The sequence below is a fragment of the Hipposideros armiger genome, unplaced genomic scaffold (genome assembly GCF_001890085.2).
Source record: "Hipposideros armiger isolate ML-2016 unplaced genomic scaffold, ASM189008v1 scaffold_5, whole genome shotgun sequence".
Taxonomy (NCBI): Eukaryota; Metazoa; Chordata; class Mammalia; order Chiroptera; family Hipposideridae; genus Hipposideros; species Hipposideros armiger.
This window is the reverse complement of record NW_017731355.1, coordinates 2589644-2604218: the sequence shown is the minus strand read 5'-3', so window position 1 is coordinate 2604218 and position 14575 is coordinate 2589644. Positions and strand designations below refer to the sequence as shown.

The window sequence follows — 14575 nt, the reverse complement described above, 5'->3', positions numbered from 1 at the left end:
GAGAGTCAGGAGGTCTTATCTCAAGTACTGGTTCTTCTGCCTCCACAGTATCACCTGGAACAACTGATTACCTCAACCTTTGACTTCAATTTAAAGTGAAGGTGTTGATCCAAAAACGCCAATTAGTACAAAACTATGGTTCATAGATTCCTATGTAGCATTACAGCTTATATTTTGGTATAGGCTTAAAATGAATTGTCTAGTTTAAAATTAATTCTAAGTAAAAACTAAGTTACCCATTTAGGAATATTTTTTGAACCTCTGTCCTTGTGCTTGTTCCTAGGAAAATATGAATGGTGATTCAAATGATTGATCATCACATAAATAATCAGGCCATGTAGACATTGTATAATCATTCTAAGACATATTCCCTTCCATCATAACCCAGGAGATCTGTACATTTTAAATTGTGGTCGTTTGAGATGAGGTTAAAAAGCAGAGAGGCTGGATATTTTCATCACAACCACTGGATGGCAACAGACATTAACAGTGAGTGGAGATGATAAGAAGAGCCACTGTTCTGCTTTACTTCATTTCCTCCCCAGAGTTAGATGCGGAATCAAACCAATCTCCCAGGAACGTTAGGAGGAGGTAAACAGTAATGAGCCTGGAAGTAAAAGAGTTAGTTTTAGAACACATATTCTGTTTTCACAAGTGCTTTGTGTGTGGATAAATATTCCAAGATTTCAGCACTCAGCCAAGAGTTGGAAGAAAATGAGGTGCCTGCCAGAAGGGACGAGTTAAGCCAGAATGCTATATTTACCAGAATACACAGCTTTGCACTGAATAATTTATTAGTGGTAGTAAAAATTTTGATCCTGTGTAATAAGATCGAGGTTGCTAACTCCCCATTGATGACTGAAAGCATACAGCTCAATCCCACTCTCAGGCTTACTTCCTCAACCATGAATTTTTCAAGCTATGAACAGTGGCCACATGGAGGACCCTTCTGACCCAGGAAGTCCCAAACTACTGGAAACATAAGGGGTTAGTTATCTGTGTTCCCACCATGTCCTTTTGGAGTCTTTGTTCTGGAGTGTCAGACATCCTTGGTTTACAGCATGGCCTCTCTCATGTGCCTCCAGGTTTAGCACAGGCAGCGAACAACTGTGGATCACTTTGTAGCTCCTACCAGGTAGCCTTCAGCCAGTCACAGGCAGTGGTGACCTGGGCCTGCACCAGAGCCTCTCCCAAGATGTCCCAGAACCAACATACTTGGAGGTTGGCTTCAGACCACAGCACAGCACTGCCCAACTAGCCCCATAAATGGCATACACAAACAGTGGTCTCAACAAGCACCAGAGCCCACTGGGGGGGAATCCCACTCAGGGGGCTAAGCACTCCTACACAGCATCCCATAAGCTGTGGATGTGGCCATACCTCATAGCCAATCAACCTGAGAGTCAGTCTCACCCACTTAAATGCCAATAGCAATCAAGGCTCAACTATAACAGGAGGGCACACATAACCCACACTCCTGGAGCACCGGGAGCAGGTGACCAGGGAGACTGTGCCACTGGGCCCTTCAAAGCACCTTCTACATAAGGTCCCTGGGCCAAGACTGAGGGATGTAGCAGATCTACCAAATACACAGAAACAAACAGAGATGCAGCCAAAATGAGGAACCAAAGAAATACATTCCAAATGAAAGAACAGAAGAAAACTCCAGAGAAAGAGCTAAACAAAATGGAGGAAAGCAAGCTACCAGAGACAGAGCTCAAAAAATGGTTATAAGGATACTCAAGGAACTTAGTGAGAACTTCAACACAGAGACAGCAAGCATAAAAAAACAAAACAAAACATAGAAACCATAAAAAAGAATGAGTCAGAAGTGATGAGTACAATAACTGAAATGAAGAATGCACTAGAAGGAATCACCAGCAAACTAGATGAACCAGAGGATCAAATCAGCAATTTGGAAGACACGGTGGCAGAAAACACCCAAATGGAACAGCAAAAAAAAAAAAGAATCCAAAAAAATAAGGATAGCTGAAGAGACCTCTGGGACAACATCAAGTGTAACAACATTTGTATCAGGGATACCAGAAGGAGAAGAGCGAAAACAAGGGATTGAGAACCTATTTGAGGAAATAATGACTGAAAACTTCCCTAACCTGGCAAAAGAAATAGACGGAAGCTCAGGAAGCCCAGAGAATCCCAAACAAGATGCACCCAAACAGGCCCACACCAAAACACATTATAATTAAAATGGCAATGGTTAGAGACAAACACAGAATCTTAAAAGCAGCAAGAGAAAAGCTGTTAGTTAGCTACAAGGGAGCTCACATAAGACTGTCAGCTGATTTCTCAACAGAAACACTGCAGGACGGAAGGGATAGGCACAAAATACTCCACGTGGTGAAAAGCAAGGACCTACAACAAAAATGACTCTACCCAGCAAAGCTATCATTTAGAATCGAAGAAGATAAAGAGCCTCCCAGACAAGAAAAAGCTAAAGGGGTTCATCACCACCAAACCAGGATTACAAGGAATGTTAGAGGGACTGTATTAAGATGGGGGGGAAAATGATAAAAATTATGAGTAATAAAATGGCAATAGCTACATATCTATCAACAATTGCTTTCAATGTAAATGGATTAAGTGCTCCACTCCAAAGATATAGGAGGGCTGAATGGATAAGTAAGCAAGACCTCATATATGCGGCCTATAAGAGACTCCCTTCAGATTGAAAGACACACACAGATGGAAAGTAAAGGAATGGAAAAAGATATTTCATGAACTTAAAAAAAAAAAAAGCTGGAGTAGCAATACTTATACCAGACAAAATTGACTTTAAAACAAAGGCTATAACAAGAGACAATGAAGGACCCAATAATCCCACTTCAGGGTATTTATCTGAAGATAAATACCTACTTCAAGATAAATACAAACGCTACTTCAAGGGGACATGTGCATCTGTATGTTCACTGCAGCATTGTTTACAATGGCCAAGATGTGGAGGCAGCCTGGGTGTCTGTCCATGGAAGAATGGATAAAGAGGAAGTGGTGCATATATACAATGGAATATTGCTCAGCCATGGAAGGGAATGGGTTCTTGCCATCTGTGGCAGCATGGATGGACCTAAACGGTATTGGGCTGAGTGGAGTGTCAGGAAGAGAAAGACAGATGCAATGAGATTTTGCTTATATGTGCAATCTAAAGAACAAAACAAACAAAACAGAAACAAATTTATAGATACAGAGAATACTGATGGTTGCCAGATGGGAAGTGTGTTAGTGGTGATTGAAAAAGTGGAAGGCATTAAAAATTACACATTGGTTGTTACACAGTAATCATGGGGATGTAGGGTATAGCATAAAGAATATAATTAATAATATTGTAATAACTATGTATGGTGTCATATTGGTACTAGATTTATTGGGGTGATAGATGGGAGGGGGTTGGGGGAGCAGGGTGAAAAAGGTGAGGGGATTAAGAAGTACGAACTGATAGTTACAAAATAGTCATAGGGATGTAAAGCAAAGCATAAGGAATATAATTATTAATATGGTAATAACTATGTATAGTGCCAGATGGGTACTAGACCAGTAAGAGGGGTCATTTCTTAAATTATATAAATGTCTAACCACTATGCTGAACACCTGAAATGAGTATAAAATAATACTGAATGTCAACCATAATTGAAAATTTTTAAAAGGGGGGAAAAGGTGAGGGGGAATAAGAGGTCCAAATTTCCAGGTATAAAACAAATAAGTCATGGGGATGTAACGTACAGCATGGAGAATATAGTCAATAATATTGTGATAGCATAGTACAGTGTCAGATGGTAGCTGGACTTATCATGGTGATCACTTCTATAGATATACAAGTGTTGAATAACTATGGTGTACACCTGAAACTAATATAATAGTTTAAAAATCTTTCAGTGGCTTCTTGCAATGTTTGCAATAAAAACCAAGCTCTGCACCTTGTTCTGGGCATGAAAGGGCACTGCCAACCTTCCAACCCTATTTCTTGCCACTCTCCGCCTTGCCTACTACACTCTAGCTACACAGACCTTTTTGCTAGAATGACCCCAGAACTTTCCTCTCTGGTCTTTGCATTCTCTATTGTTTGGAGCTTCTTTAATCCTTTTGCCATAGTTGACTCCTCCATTTCCTCCTCCTCTGACCTTCCTGTCTAAGTGTCGCCACCACCAGGTAACTCTCTCACATATCACTATTTATTTGCTTTTGAATTAACCTCTTCCCAACCTACAAGATAAGGGGTGGATTCATGTCTGCAGTGGTCATTGCTATCTCGGTGGTGTTGGGCACATACAGTATACTCCGTATTAGTTGAATCAAAGGAAGGAAGAACCAATAAACTGATAAAGTCTTGCTTTGGTGGTGCTGGCATAACCTTGGGTAAAACTGGTGTCATTCGCTATTACAGGAGTGTTTTACGGGGTTGCAAAGATAGAATCCAGAAGTGCAAAGACCATATCTCTGAGTTTCCCCACCCAGACTTCAGAGGAAAGTGAGAATAGCATATAAAGGGGGTGGAGAATCCCCTGGGGTCAGTCTTGGCTCTGAAAAGTATGTTAATTATGCATCCACACCCCAGGATTGCATCAGTAAGTGAGGATGATTTATTTGAGAGATGGAAGGACTGGATAGGAAATTGGGATCATCATCTAAATAGGGTCATTATTCCTTAGAAGTACCAAAATGTTTGCCATCTCTGGCCTCTACAGGCAAGTACAAGGTTGACTTGAATTCATTTTAGGAGCTAATCTCTGCCCAACTCTGTGCACAGGCAAAAATTATTAGGAAGGTAGGGTGTACTATGTGCCAAAGAACTGGCATCAAAATATTACAGACGTACAATAACTATCTTCATCTATATATACACCCTGGAAGTGAAGGTCAAGAATACCCTAGAAATAAGTGCTGGTGCCACCAAGATTGGGAGCAACTCTGCACAAGGCTGAGAAAGAAATCTCCCTCAGTGTCCTGAAGCCACCGTTTAAAAAACATAGATCAATATGCAATCTGGGACAATGCTAACCTTGTGACGGCTTCAGAAGGAAAAACCAGTGAGGCGAGCTGGCTGCTGGCAGCCTCATTCTGTGATGCGTGGACCAGGAGAGTGCCTTCCATCACTGGACAAAGTCTCACGAAAGTAATTCAATTGCTTTGAAGAGTCTAAGACAGAAGGCTCGATGTCTCCATCTGAGGATTTACATGGCATACATCCTCACAGAAGCCAGACTTTATCCAGCAATTACATCTTGAAAGCTGGCAAGGGGGCAGGAGCTATAACAGAAGGGGCATAAATCCTCGGACTGATTGTGAAATCAGCACCGTGAAAGAAAGAGACTTTCTAAGAATCTTCATGGTCTGATGTACAAATTCGGTCTGATGCAAGCAAATAAATACGGGACTAGAGCATAATGATGTTTTTAGAATTACAAGAAGAAAAGTAAATGGGTTACCCTTATTTTGCTTCACTCTCAAATATTTTAGGACAGATATCTGGCATTATACCGAAAAGTAATAATAAACATCATAAATGCTAGGTCTATTTGAGAAGACCTCCATCTGGTAGGCTTCCTGGAAATCACTGCCCCAAGGAGGAAATAAGCTTTTCCCTGCCACGAGGGGCTGAGCCCTGCAAGCTCAGGCTGCTGCAGCTGGTGTCCACAGAGAGAAGGTGCAGAGGCCTGCCTCTCAGCGCCCGGGAAGGGATGGATACGGCCATGCGCCCTGGGTCTCTCTCATTAACAATCCCCATATGCCTAGGGCAGGCTAACCAAGGTATTTCTCACTACAGATCTGGGCTGCTTAGCTTTTCTGCTTACAACCAAAATTCTCTTCAGCGTGCTTATTAAAAGTGTGGGTTTATGCCTGGGCCCATTCTGATTCTGTCGTCCTGTGGTAGGGGAGAGCGGAATCTGCACTTTTAATCAGCACTCCTAGAGATTCTGAGGAAGCCGAGATCCAGGCCACACACTTTGGGAGCCATTGGCTTACACCTATATTTCTTCATCTGGGCTCACCGGGTGCATTCTTGAGAGTTCCACAAAGAGAATTTTTACATTTTGTGCCTTTATTTTGATAATAAGTTTTCAAATATTAAGAACATTCTGGAGGCTCTTACCTCAAGACTTCCAGTGAAGTGTTTATAACAGGTGTGCTTTTAAGAATGTCTCAGGCTGAAGAGCCTTCCCTGAGTACCAGACCTGATTTAAATATTCACACGAAAGTGAAGCCTGAATGGTATCTTTTCAGGATAGAAAGGAAAGGGACTAGAGTAAGAAAATGAGAAGAGATGGCAAGTAACATCAACGCATTCAGCTACAGGATGTCCACTCAACATTGGGGAGATGGGCTTGGAGCCCGGAAGAGCTGGAAGGTGCTACACAGGTGGCAATGGCTGCAAACCTATGTGGCAAGAAGGGATGAAGAAAGGCTGGAACGGAACGCAGGGGCAAGCCAGGAACCGGAAGGAAGGTGACAAAAGAGATTGGGAAAGAGGTCCGAGAGCAAGGGGAGAGCCAGAAAGGAGAAACATTAGGGAGAGAAGGGAGGAAAATGTTCTGAGAAGGGGGGAACAATGTCCGTGTGATCGGGTATTGTCTCCCATTTTACTGTTAAATGAAATAAGTCACAAAACAGTCTGTTCAATATGATATCACTAGAGCCATAAAAAAAAAAGTATATGCCCAACTACTTAAAGAAAATGTCTGAAAGAACAAGAACAACAACAAAAACAAAACAAAAGCCAGGGGTTATCTCTGGGAATTAGGAACAGGAGGGTGGAGTCAGGGGGCTTTAACTTTTTATTTTGCACCATTTTGTACAGTCTGAATTATTGTTATGAACAAACATTACCTTCTCAATAGTGTTTATGGACGGGTCAGCAGTATGACATTAAATTACCAGAAAGGACAAGAAAGATGAGACTCAAATGAGGCCATTTGGGGGCAAGAAGGTGACTTTATCAGAATGGTTTCAGGCAAGAATGTGAAAGCTGACTGCCATAGTCTAAAACACTGCTTCTCTAGCTTTAACATGCATATAGGAATCACTAGGGGACCTCGTTAAAATGCAGACCTTGATCCAGTAGATCTGGGTGGAGCCTGAGATTTCTAATAGGCTTTCACATGATGCGCCTGCGCGGCTGATCCAAGCACCATACTTCTGAGTTGAAAGGTAATCAGAAGGAAGGGAATGGAAGTGCACACGACGAGACCACTACTTCCCAAAAAGTGTCCCTCAGAAGATGAACCCTGAGGCACGCTCTAATAAAAAGGATTCTGTAATCAAACAGGTTTGGTAAATACCACACACCATCCTGATGGTAATGCGTTGGGTGTTAGCATTTTATTGAGAATTTTTTTGTTGGCTTTTCACTCAGATGTTCCTAGCAGTTAAGGCTAACCCTTTTAACAATGAAAACTTATCTCTGCTGTCAGACTCTGATGTTCATAATAGGCCATCTGGAAGGTGTGGGGGAGCAGAATTACAGGGTAGCAGGAGCTCAGGGGTGCACAGAGGAGGGAAACTGGAATATGACAAACGGCATTCTGTCTCCAGTACAACAGCAGCAGAGGTGAATGAACCGTGAGGAAGCGCCCAGAATAGACCTGTTAGGGCATGCGCACCAGGAAAGCCTGCCGGTCCTTGGGGATGAGCATGCTTGCAAGTACCTGAACTTGAACGCATTTATACTGCCAGCGGCTTCATTGGGCAAAAGCAGGAAACCACAGAAGCTGACTTGACATCACTGCTGAAAGGAGCCCTGCTGCACATAAGCATAATCCTACTGTCCACTGACAAGTGGTTAAGGACTGCCTGGGGGCGGCTGGGCAGCACCGATCCTCTCGCCTGCTGAGATGGAGCAGGTGAGACCAGAAGGAACCTCAGAGCTCAAACAACGTGCTGGCGGCCCTGAGTCATCCACCCAGGACCTCAGTGCTTGGCTGCCCCAGAATGGCCTTTAAGACTCTCTTCATAGGCATTGCAGCCGAGCAGGAAGTTTCAGTGAGAGACTGGATTTCAAAGGATCCCTTAGTGCAGAGGACAGCAGAGGTTATCCACCCTGGCATGCCTTAATCGTTTGAAAAGACTGCCACTCTCTCCTCTCTAATGTCTAAACTTGGCAGCATAGGGTCTGAGCCATATGGGGCCACTTGCGCAGAGATTAGAATGACACCGGAATTGGCCATGAAAGACGCTCTGAAGCCTCTGCATTCGCGGCTGCAGTTTTCCATCGCCTTAGTTCTTCATCGGATGTCTGGTCATTTGGACCCAGCAGTCAGTACTTGTCTCAGATTTACCAGGGAGGGAAATGGGCCTGCACAATTCCAGTTTCTCCTTATGAGCCTTCAGATTTACTTACTTTTGAGAAGTAATGTATTTGAACAGCACTGTGCACATGGTGACTATGTCAGGGACACTAGTTAGGGGGTAAAGGGGAAACATGCCTGTTACAGGACTGATAGCAACTCCAGCTCGACTGCCTCGGATGGCAGGGGGCCGCAGACTGCTCCTGCCAATGCTGGTTTTGAGGCTCCCTACAAGCTGCAGGCTTCCTTCCCGTCACGGAGTGGTGGCAAAAGAACCCAAACTAGTTTTAACAGTCACCTAACAAACACACGTTCCTTTTGTTAAATTTGTCATCAAATATCCTCCCTATTACACACACTAAATACACTTTACACTCACAGGGAAGAGGTATTTGGGAAATCAGGAGTCAATTCTATCAGCCCCCCATGTGATGCCATGTGTCTTAGGTACCAGAAACCATGCAGCAGGGTTAACTATTATATTATATTTCTAGATTCCCCCATTTCAATGTGTTAATTTTAGAGAATTTAGAAGCTCGCTTCCAATATATAATGAGAAAGATTTTGCCCTCTATTTTTATAAGAAGCACTTTAATTGCTACTAACATAGCTGAAGTTACTGCACACACAGGAAGGAGGGTGTATCCTCCAAATCATTTATCCCCAAAGGGCAAAATACATCTAAAGAAACAAAAAGCAGAAGAGATGAGTGGGAGGAGACTTTGAAAAAAGTTGTGCTTTAGGGTTTGTTTGAAAGTTCTACCTGGGTGTTCTCCACCCAGGAGCTGGGGAGAGGTTCTCTACCTTCACTCAATGTAGCCCATTTAACCAGGCTGCACGGGGCCTAATTTATTCACCTGACTTTGATTCCTCTCCTGAATTCCACAACACAATCAGATGTGGTGGGTGATTCTGGAAGAAGAATGCCCTCTACACAGACAATGTCTGGAAGATAAAATAATGACTTCCATTTTTCTTGCATTTGAAGACTCCTAGATTTTTCATAAGAAAAATATAATGGCCAAATTCAAATCATTTTGTGTTATAAGTGATGTTAAAAATGAATTAGTTGCTTTAGGTCTGGCTTAGGGATAAGAACTTTGGTCCCTGTCATTCCTTTCTAGCTGGGACACAAAAACCTTATTAAGGTCCAAATCCCTTGTTCCTTTGATGGTGGCAGAGATGCACTGGGCCCATTTAAGAAACAAGTTTGCCTGGCAAAATGGATGTGCTGATGGTAGGTTCAGCACCTAAAGGGACAGTAGCCACTCCCCACCATTGAGGGACTGGGAGTTTGGAAATGAGCCTGGAGTATAACAAAAAAAACCATCCCTTCCCTAGAGAGGAAACCCAGCCCTGGAATGAAAGGAAGGAGACATTTGCCCCATTCAGGGGATCTTAGAGGGTCCACAACACTGCTCATTATTGGAGATGCTTGGGCTCTGCCAGCCCAGGGTCTCTGCTTGGAACATATGGTTCTGCCACCCCAAGTCCCAGCTGCGAATCTGAATTCTCCCCTCTCCTCCACCCCCCTGGGCTTGTTCTCAGGCGACCAGCTAGGACATGACCACAGGGCTGGGCCTGAACCGGCCCTGTTGTGAATACCTCCAAGCACCCTGGGAAAGAACACTAGGCAGACAAGCTGCTTCAATCAGGAAAGCTGTCACTTTACCTTTTTGCTTGTTGAGAAACAGCAGAGAGGGCGTGATGCCAGGACCTTGTGGGGCCGGGTCCTTTGTGGCTCCAGAGCTTTCATTGGAACCCGTTGCTTCCGCAGGTGTCCGCTGCACCGCAGGCTCCTCAGGTGCTGGGGCTCCGTCTCCAGAGGGCAGCTCGGGACCAGTTTGGGGGACAGCTGAGGGGAACTTGTGGAAGGGGTCCGGCTCAGCCAGGCCCCGTCGGCTGGGTGCGCGCTCCTCAGCCCGTGCACCTGGCTCCTCCCGGATGGCATCCAGGGCACCCGGCTTTATTGGGGGCGAGTCCTGCTCCCGCTTGGGGCTCTCCTCCGAAGCCGAGGACGCGTCGCATGACTCAATGATGAGCTCACTGTCCAACTCGGCCTCGCGCTCCTCCCTGAGGATGCTGTACTGGATGGATGGCGAGGCTGGCGAAGGCGGTGGGCCACCCACGTGGCCGAAGGTCACATAGCCCGAGGTCAGCGCATCCTCAGCGGCTAGTGGGTCCTCGGACACCAGCTCGATCTCCGAGTCCCCCGACTCTGCGCTGCTGGCCTCGTGGTCCAGGGGGCTGGGTATGGTCGGCAGCCCAGACCTGGCCTTGGCCTCAGGCCTGTCAGCCACCTGTCCCGCTGGCCGTGGGCTCTCCGCTGTTTCATATGATAACCCCTTTGCTTCTTTAATGGCAGTGATCAGCTCATCCTCGGAGATGCTGCACTTCCCCTGGGATTCTGCAGCAGATGGTTCTGTCATCCCACAGAGAGAAGAGCCGGAGAGGCGCACACATGGACGGACAGAAAGACAGGTGGACAGAGAGAAGAAATAAAACAAAGGTCCATTAGGGGAGATGTTTTTCTGTTGCTTGAGAAACACATATCTCACTAGCACAAAAAATAGTCTGTTTCCAGGGCTATGCTGGAAAGACAGGCCACCTGAATGAAAAGGCTAATTACTGTTATGGCCCAATTAATCAGTGTTTTACATACCAATCTATCTTAATCTAGCTATTTAAAAAATGACCCAGCAATTTCTTAGCAACAGTAGCACCCTGGTTGTTTTTTTTTTCTGTTGCAATGTGGCAAAGTTTCTAGAAGTCATTGTTTTAATTTCTGATTTATTCTCCCAGGGAAGTTTTCCAATTTCACAGAATAATCCGATGGCTATGACTCTCTAATTTGACCCATCAATATCAACCAATCACCCTTCATTCCTTTCCCATTGCTGTTCATGCTCCCTCCTTTAATAAGACAGAGAAAGCTAATTTGAATCCTTGTGTACAACGTGATTTGTGAGCTTCACATTTCCCATAAGAAACAATAATTTTACTCATTTTTTTAGTGAAAAGTGTAACTAGGGGGAGCCATATAAGAGAGAGCGTGTGCCCACCCCACCGAGCTAGCTGTACCGAGGACCACAGTGCACAATCCCACAGCACTTCTAACGGCGGAGCTCACTGCTGTGCTTTTCCCTCTCTTCATCTCCTCTTGAGAAGAACAAAACCCGAGTCACCCCGAGCTCCCTGGGGGAAAGCCTGCCTTCTGCCTGAAGTTCATCCAGATGGCCTGAAAACCTCGCTGGTAATTTTTGCTGTTATTTCTGTCCTTTAGATGAGACTACCTGGGGTCACCATGACAACAGTTCTCAGGAGCTTGCTTTTTCCTTGCCACACAGTAGGGCCTTCCTTCAGAATATCCTAGACAGTGGTCTCTAGCCCTTTTGTGAGTAAGAACTACTTGGGAATGGCGGCTAAGGGGTCCAGGTTTTCTTTGGAGGTGGGCAATGAAAGTATCCTAAAATTTATTGTGGTGACAGAGACACAATTCTGTGTATAGACTAAAAGCTATTAAAATGACACTTCAAATGACTGGATTGTATGGCATGTGGATTATATCTCAAATAAAGCTGTTTTAAGAAGACGGAAGGAGGCTTTGCTCCTGAAGTAGCACCTACAGGAGAACTGCCCGACCTGTACTAGACTAGTATGAGTGAGAAGTAACTTTAATTATGTTAAGCTGCCGAGATTTGGGGATTTACCCGAATCTGAATGAATGCACCCTTTTAATCTACCTTCTGCTCTGCTTGCCTAAGTTTGCTGATAATTCCCAGATCACTTTTGTGTTCTGATCCATTAATAGGACTCTGCAATTGTTGAGGGGAGGAGTTATGACAACCTAATGAGTTGTGGTGGCCATAGGGATAGAAAAGGGAGGACAATTCAAGAGACACTGAAGAGAGAAAAACCACAGACTTGGGGTCTGACTCATGCGGTGCATGAGAAAAAAAAAAGGGGTGTTGGAAGTCACTCGGAAATGGTGAGCCTGGGTGTGTAAAATGAATAGGACTTCCATACCCAGAAGCATGGAAGTCAGAACAGTGAGCTGTTTTGATGGGGCAGGGGAAGGAGATTCTTGTTTTGGAAGCTTCCCTTCTGGTGGCTCACGCTCTTCCAGTTTCTCATGCCAAAAGCCTCTGTCTATCTAAACGGCTAGGACTGACCAAACTCCTGCTTGTTCAACATTCCTAGGAGCCTATAACACAGGCAGCTGAGCAGGCAGGTCCTTGGGCTTGGAGGACTATAGGTGACCCTGTGGAGCAGCCCGCTCTGTGTGCAAGCTGGCCTGGTGATGCGTCCTTTAGGAAACCAGCTGGTGCCCACTCAGCCTGCACAACCAGAACCCCCTGAGTGGCTTGTATCATCTGTGTGATGATTTGATTGCTGTCTGTCTCTTCACCCTCCCCAGGCTCTCTGACCTCAGGATGAAAGTACCATGAGGACAAAGGGCAAACAAGGTATTTTTGTTCACTTTCATATCCCTGGTGCCTAGTGCTGTGCCTGGCACACAGAAAGTACTCGGTAAATAGAGCTAATATGAGGACTGGTTCAATCTTTAGAACAATGTTCATAATCAGGTGTAAGGCTCAAAACTACCCTCAGAAATTCTGACTTAGTAGAAATAAGTCTGGATGGGGCTTAGGCAAGAATAAAATTATTCTCTCTCCTGTTAATTTTATTCAGTATGGCTCAGATGATAGATATGGGGGAAGTGGAGAGAGGGACTGAACATGGGGGAAAGCTATGTAATGGGACAGGGGACTTTCTCTTTCTTGAATGAACCTTGCTTAGAATGTTTAATTGGAGACGCTGTCAGGCAGACAACTCAAAATCCTAACACTCCAAGGTCATGTGAGCCAGATCTGCCTTTGTCTTCTCTTGAAGTTGTTCCAAACCCCAGTGGGTCACGACTACTAAAAAAACGGGAATTTCCTAATAATTAATGAACCATACATCAAGTCTTTATCATTAACTTTGTAAACTGTAATTTTTGCATGAGGCATGTGCCATGGAGGTGGACCTATATATGCCGGTGCATCTCACTCTTCCTAAACACTAGCTGAAGTGCTTCTGGACCAAGCACCAGGCAAGCCTGGAACGCTATAAAACACAGCTGATAGTGTCACTTACATCTTCAGAGTGCCAATATCTTTATCTCATGGAATAACAGAAGGGTTGTATGATGCATTGCCAAAAAGAGTACAAGGAGGCTTTGAGACTCAGATATGTCCCTATTTCATGCTGTAGGCTGGGACAGGTCACATCTAATTCCTTATTTGTCATCTCTACCAAATCTCAATTTACATCATATGCTAAGTTCACTGTGCTCTCACACCTCACATCCTTGTACCTTCTTGGACTGGAAGACCACCCCTCCCCTTCCCCTGTTTATTTCCTCCTGCTCCTTTAAAAGTCACTTCAGGTCTCAGTTCACCTGGGAAAGGAGCTGTTGGGCTTCAATGCTCCTCAGCATCTTTGTTTCCCTCACTCAGAACATCAATCACACCACTGTAACTATTTCCCTGGTTATCTGTCCCACTGGAAGGCAGGGATTGATTTTTTTTTTATTCCACCATCACCGGTGTCTAGTAGAGTACATGACCAAAAGAATGTGTGTAGAAAGTGTTTTTTGAGTGGATGAGTGAATTTGAAAATTAGGGATTTGGTGCACTGGATTTTGAGATGCTTGGAGCTTTATTGTTGAATGAGTCCAAGATGCACACAGGATGGAGATGGACATGGAATGGAGATGCACATGGGATGCAGAGGCACAAAGGATGGGAGATGCACACAGGATGGAGATGCACACAGGATGGAGATACATGCAGGATGGAGATGAAAGCAGGATGGAGATGCATGCAGGATGGAGATGAAAACAAGATGGAGATACACACAGGATGGAGATGCCCAAAGGATGCAGAGGTACAAAGGTCAGAGATGCATATGGGATGGAGATGCACATGGGACATAGATGCACACAGGACGGAAATGCACATGGGATGGAGATGCACACAGGATGGAGGTGCACATAGGATGTGGAGGCACAAAGATTGGAGATGCACACAGGACGGAGATGAACACGGGATGGAGATGTACGCAGGATGGAGATGCACACAGGACAGAGATGCACATGGGATGGAGATGCACACAGGACAAAGATTCACACGGGACAGAGATGCATGCAGGATGGAGATGCACACAGGATGGAGATGCACACGGGATGTAGAGGCACAAAGGATGGAGATGCACACAGGATGGAGATGCACACGGGA

At 44.8% G+C, this 14575-nt stretch overlaps 1 protein-coding gene across 1 annotated transcript in view; it reads right to left on the bottom strand.

Annotated features, from left to right (window-relative positions):
• The window catches only part of RTN1 (reticulon 1), a 197082-nt gene that overhangs the window by 82020 nt on the left and 100487 nt on the right, over positions 1-14575 (bottom strand). Inside the window, exon 3 of the mRNA XM_019644618.1 lies at positions 9967-10716. Within this exon, the coding sequence (XP_019500163.1) occupies positions 9967-10716 (750 nt within the window). The remainder of the gene's footprint in view (positions 1-9966; positions 10717-14575) is intronic.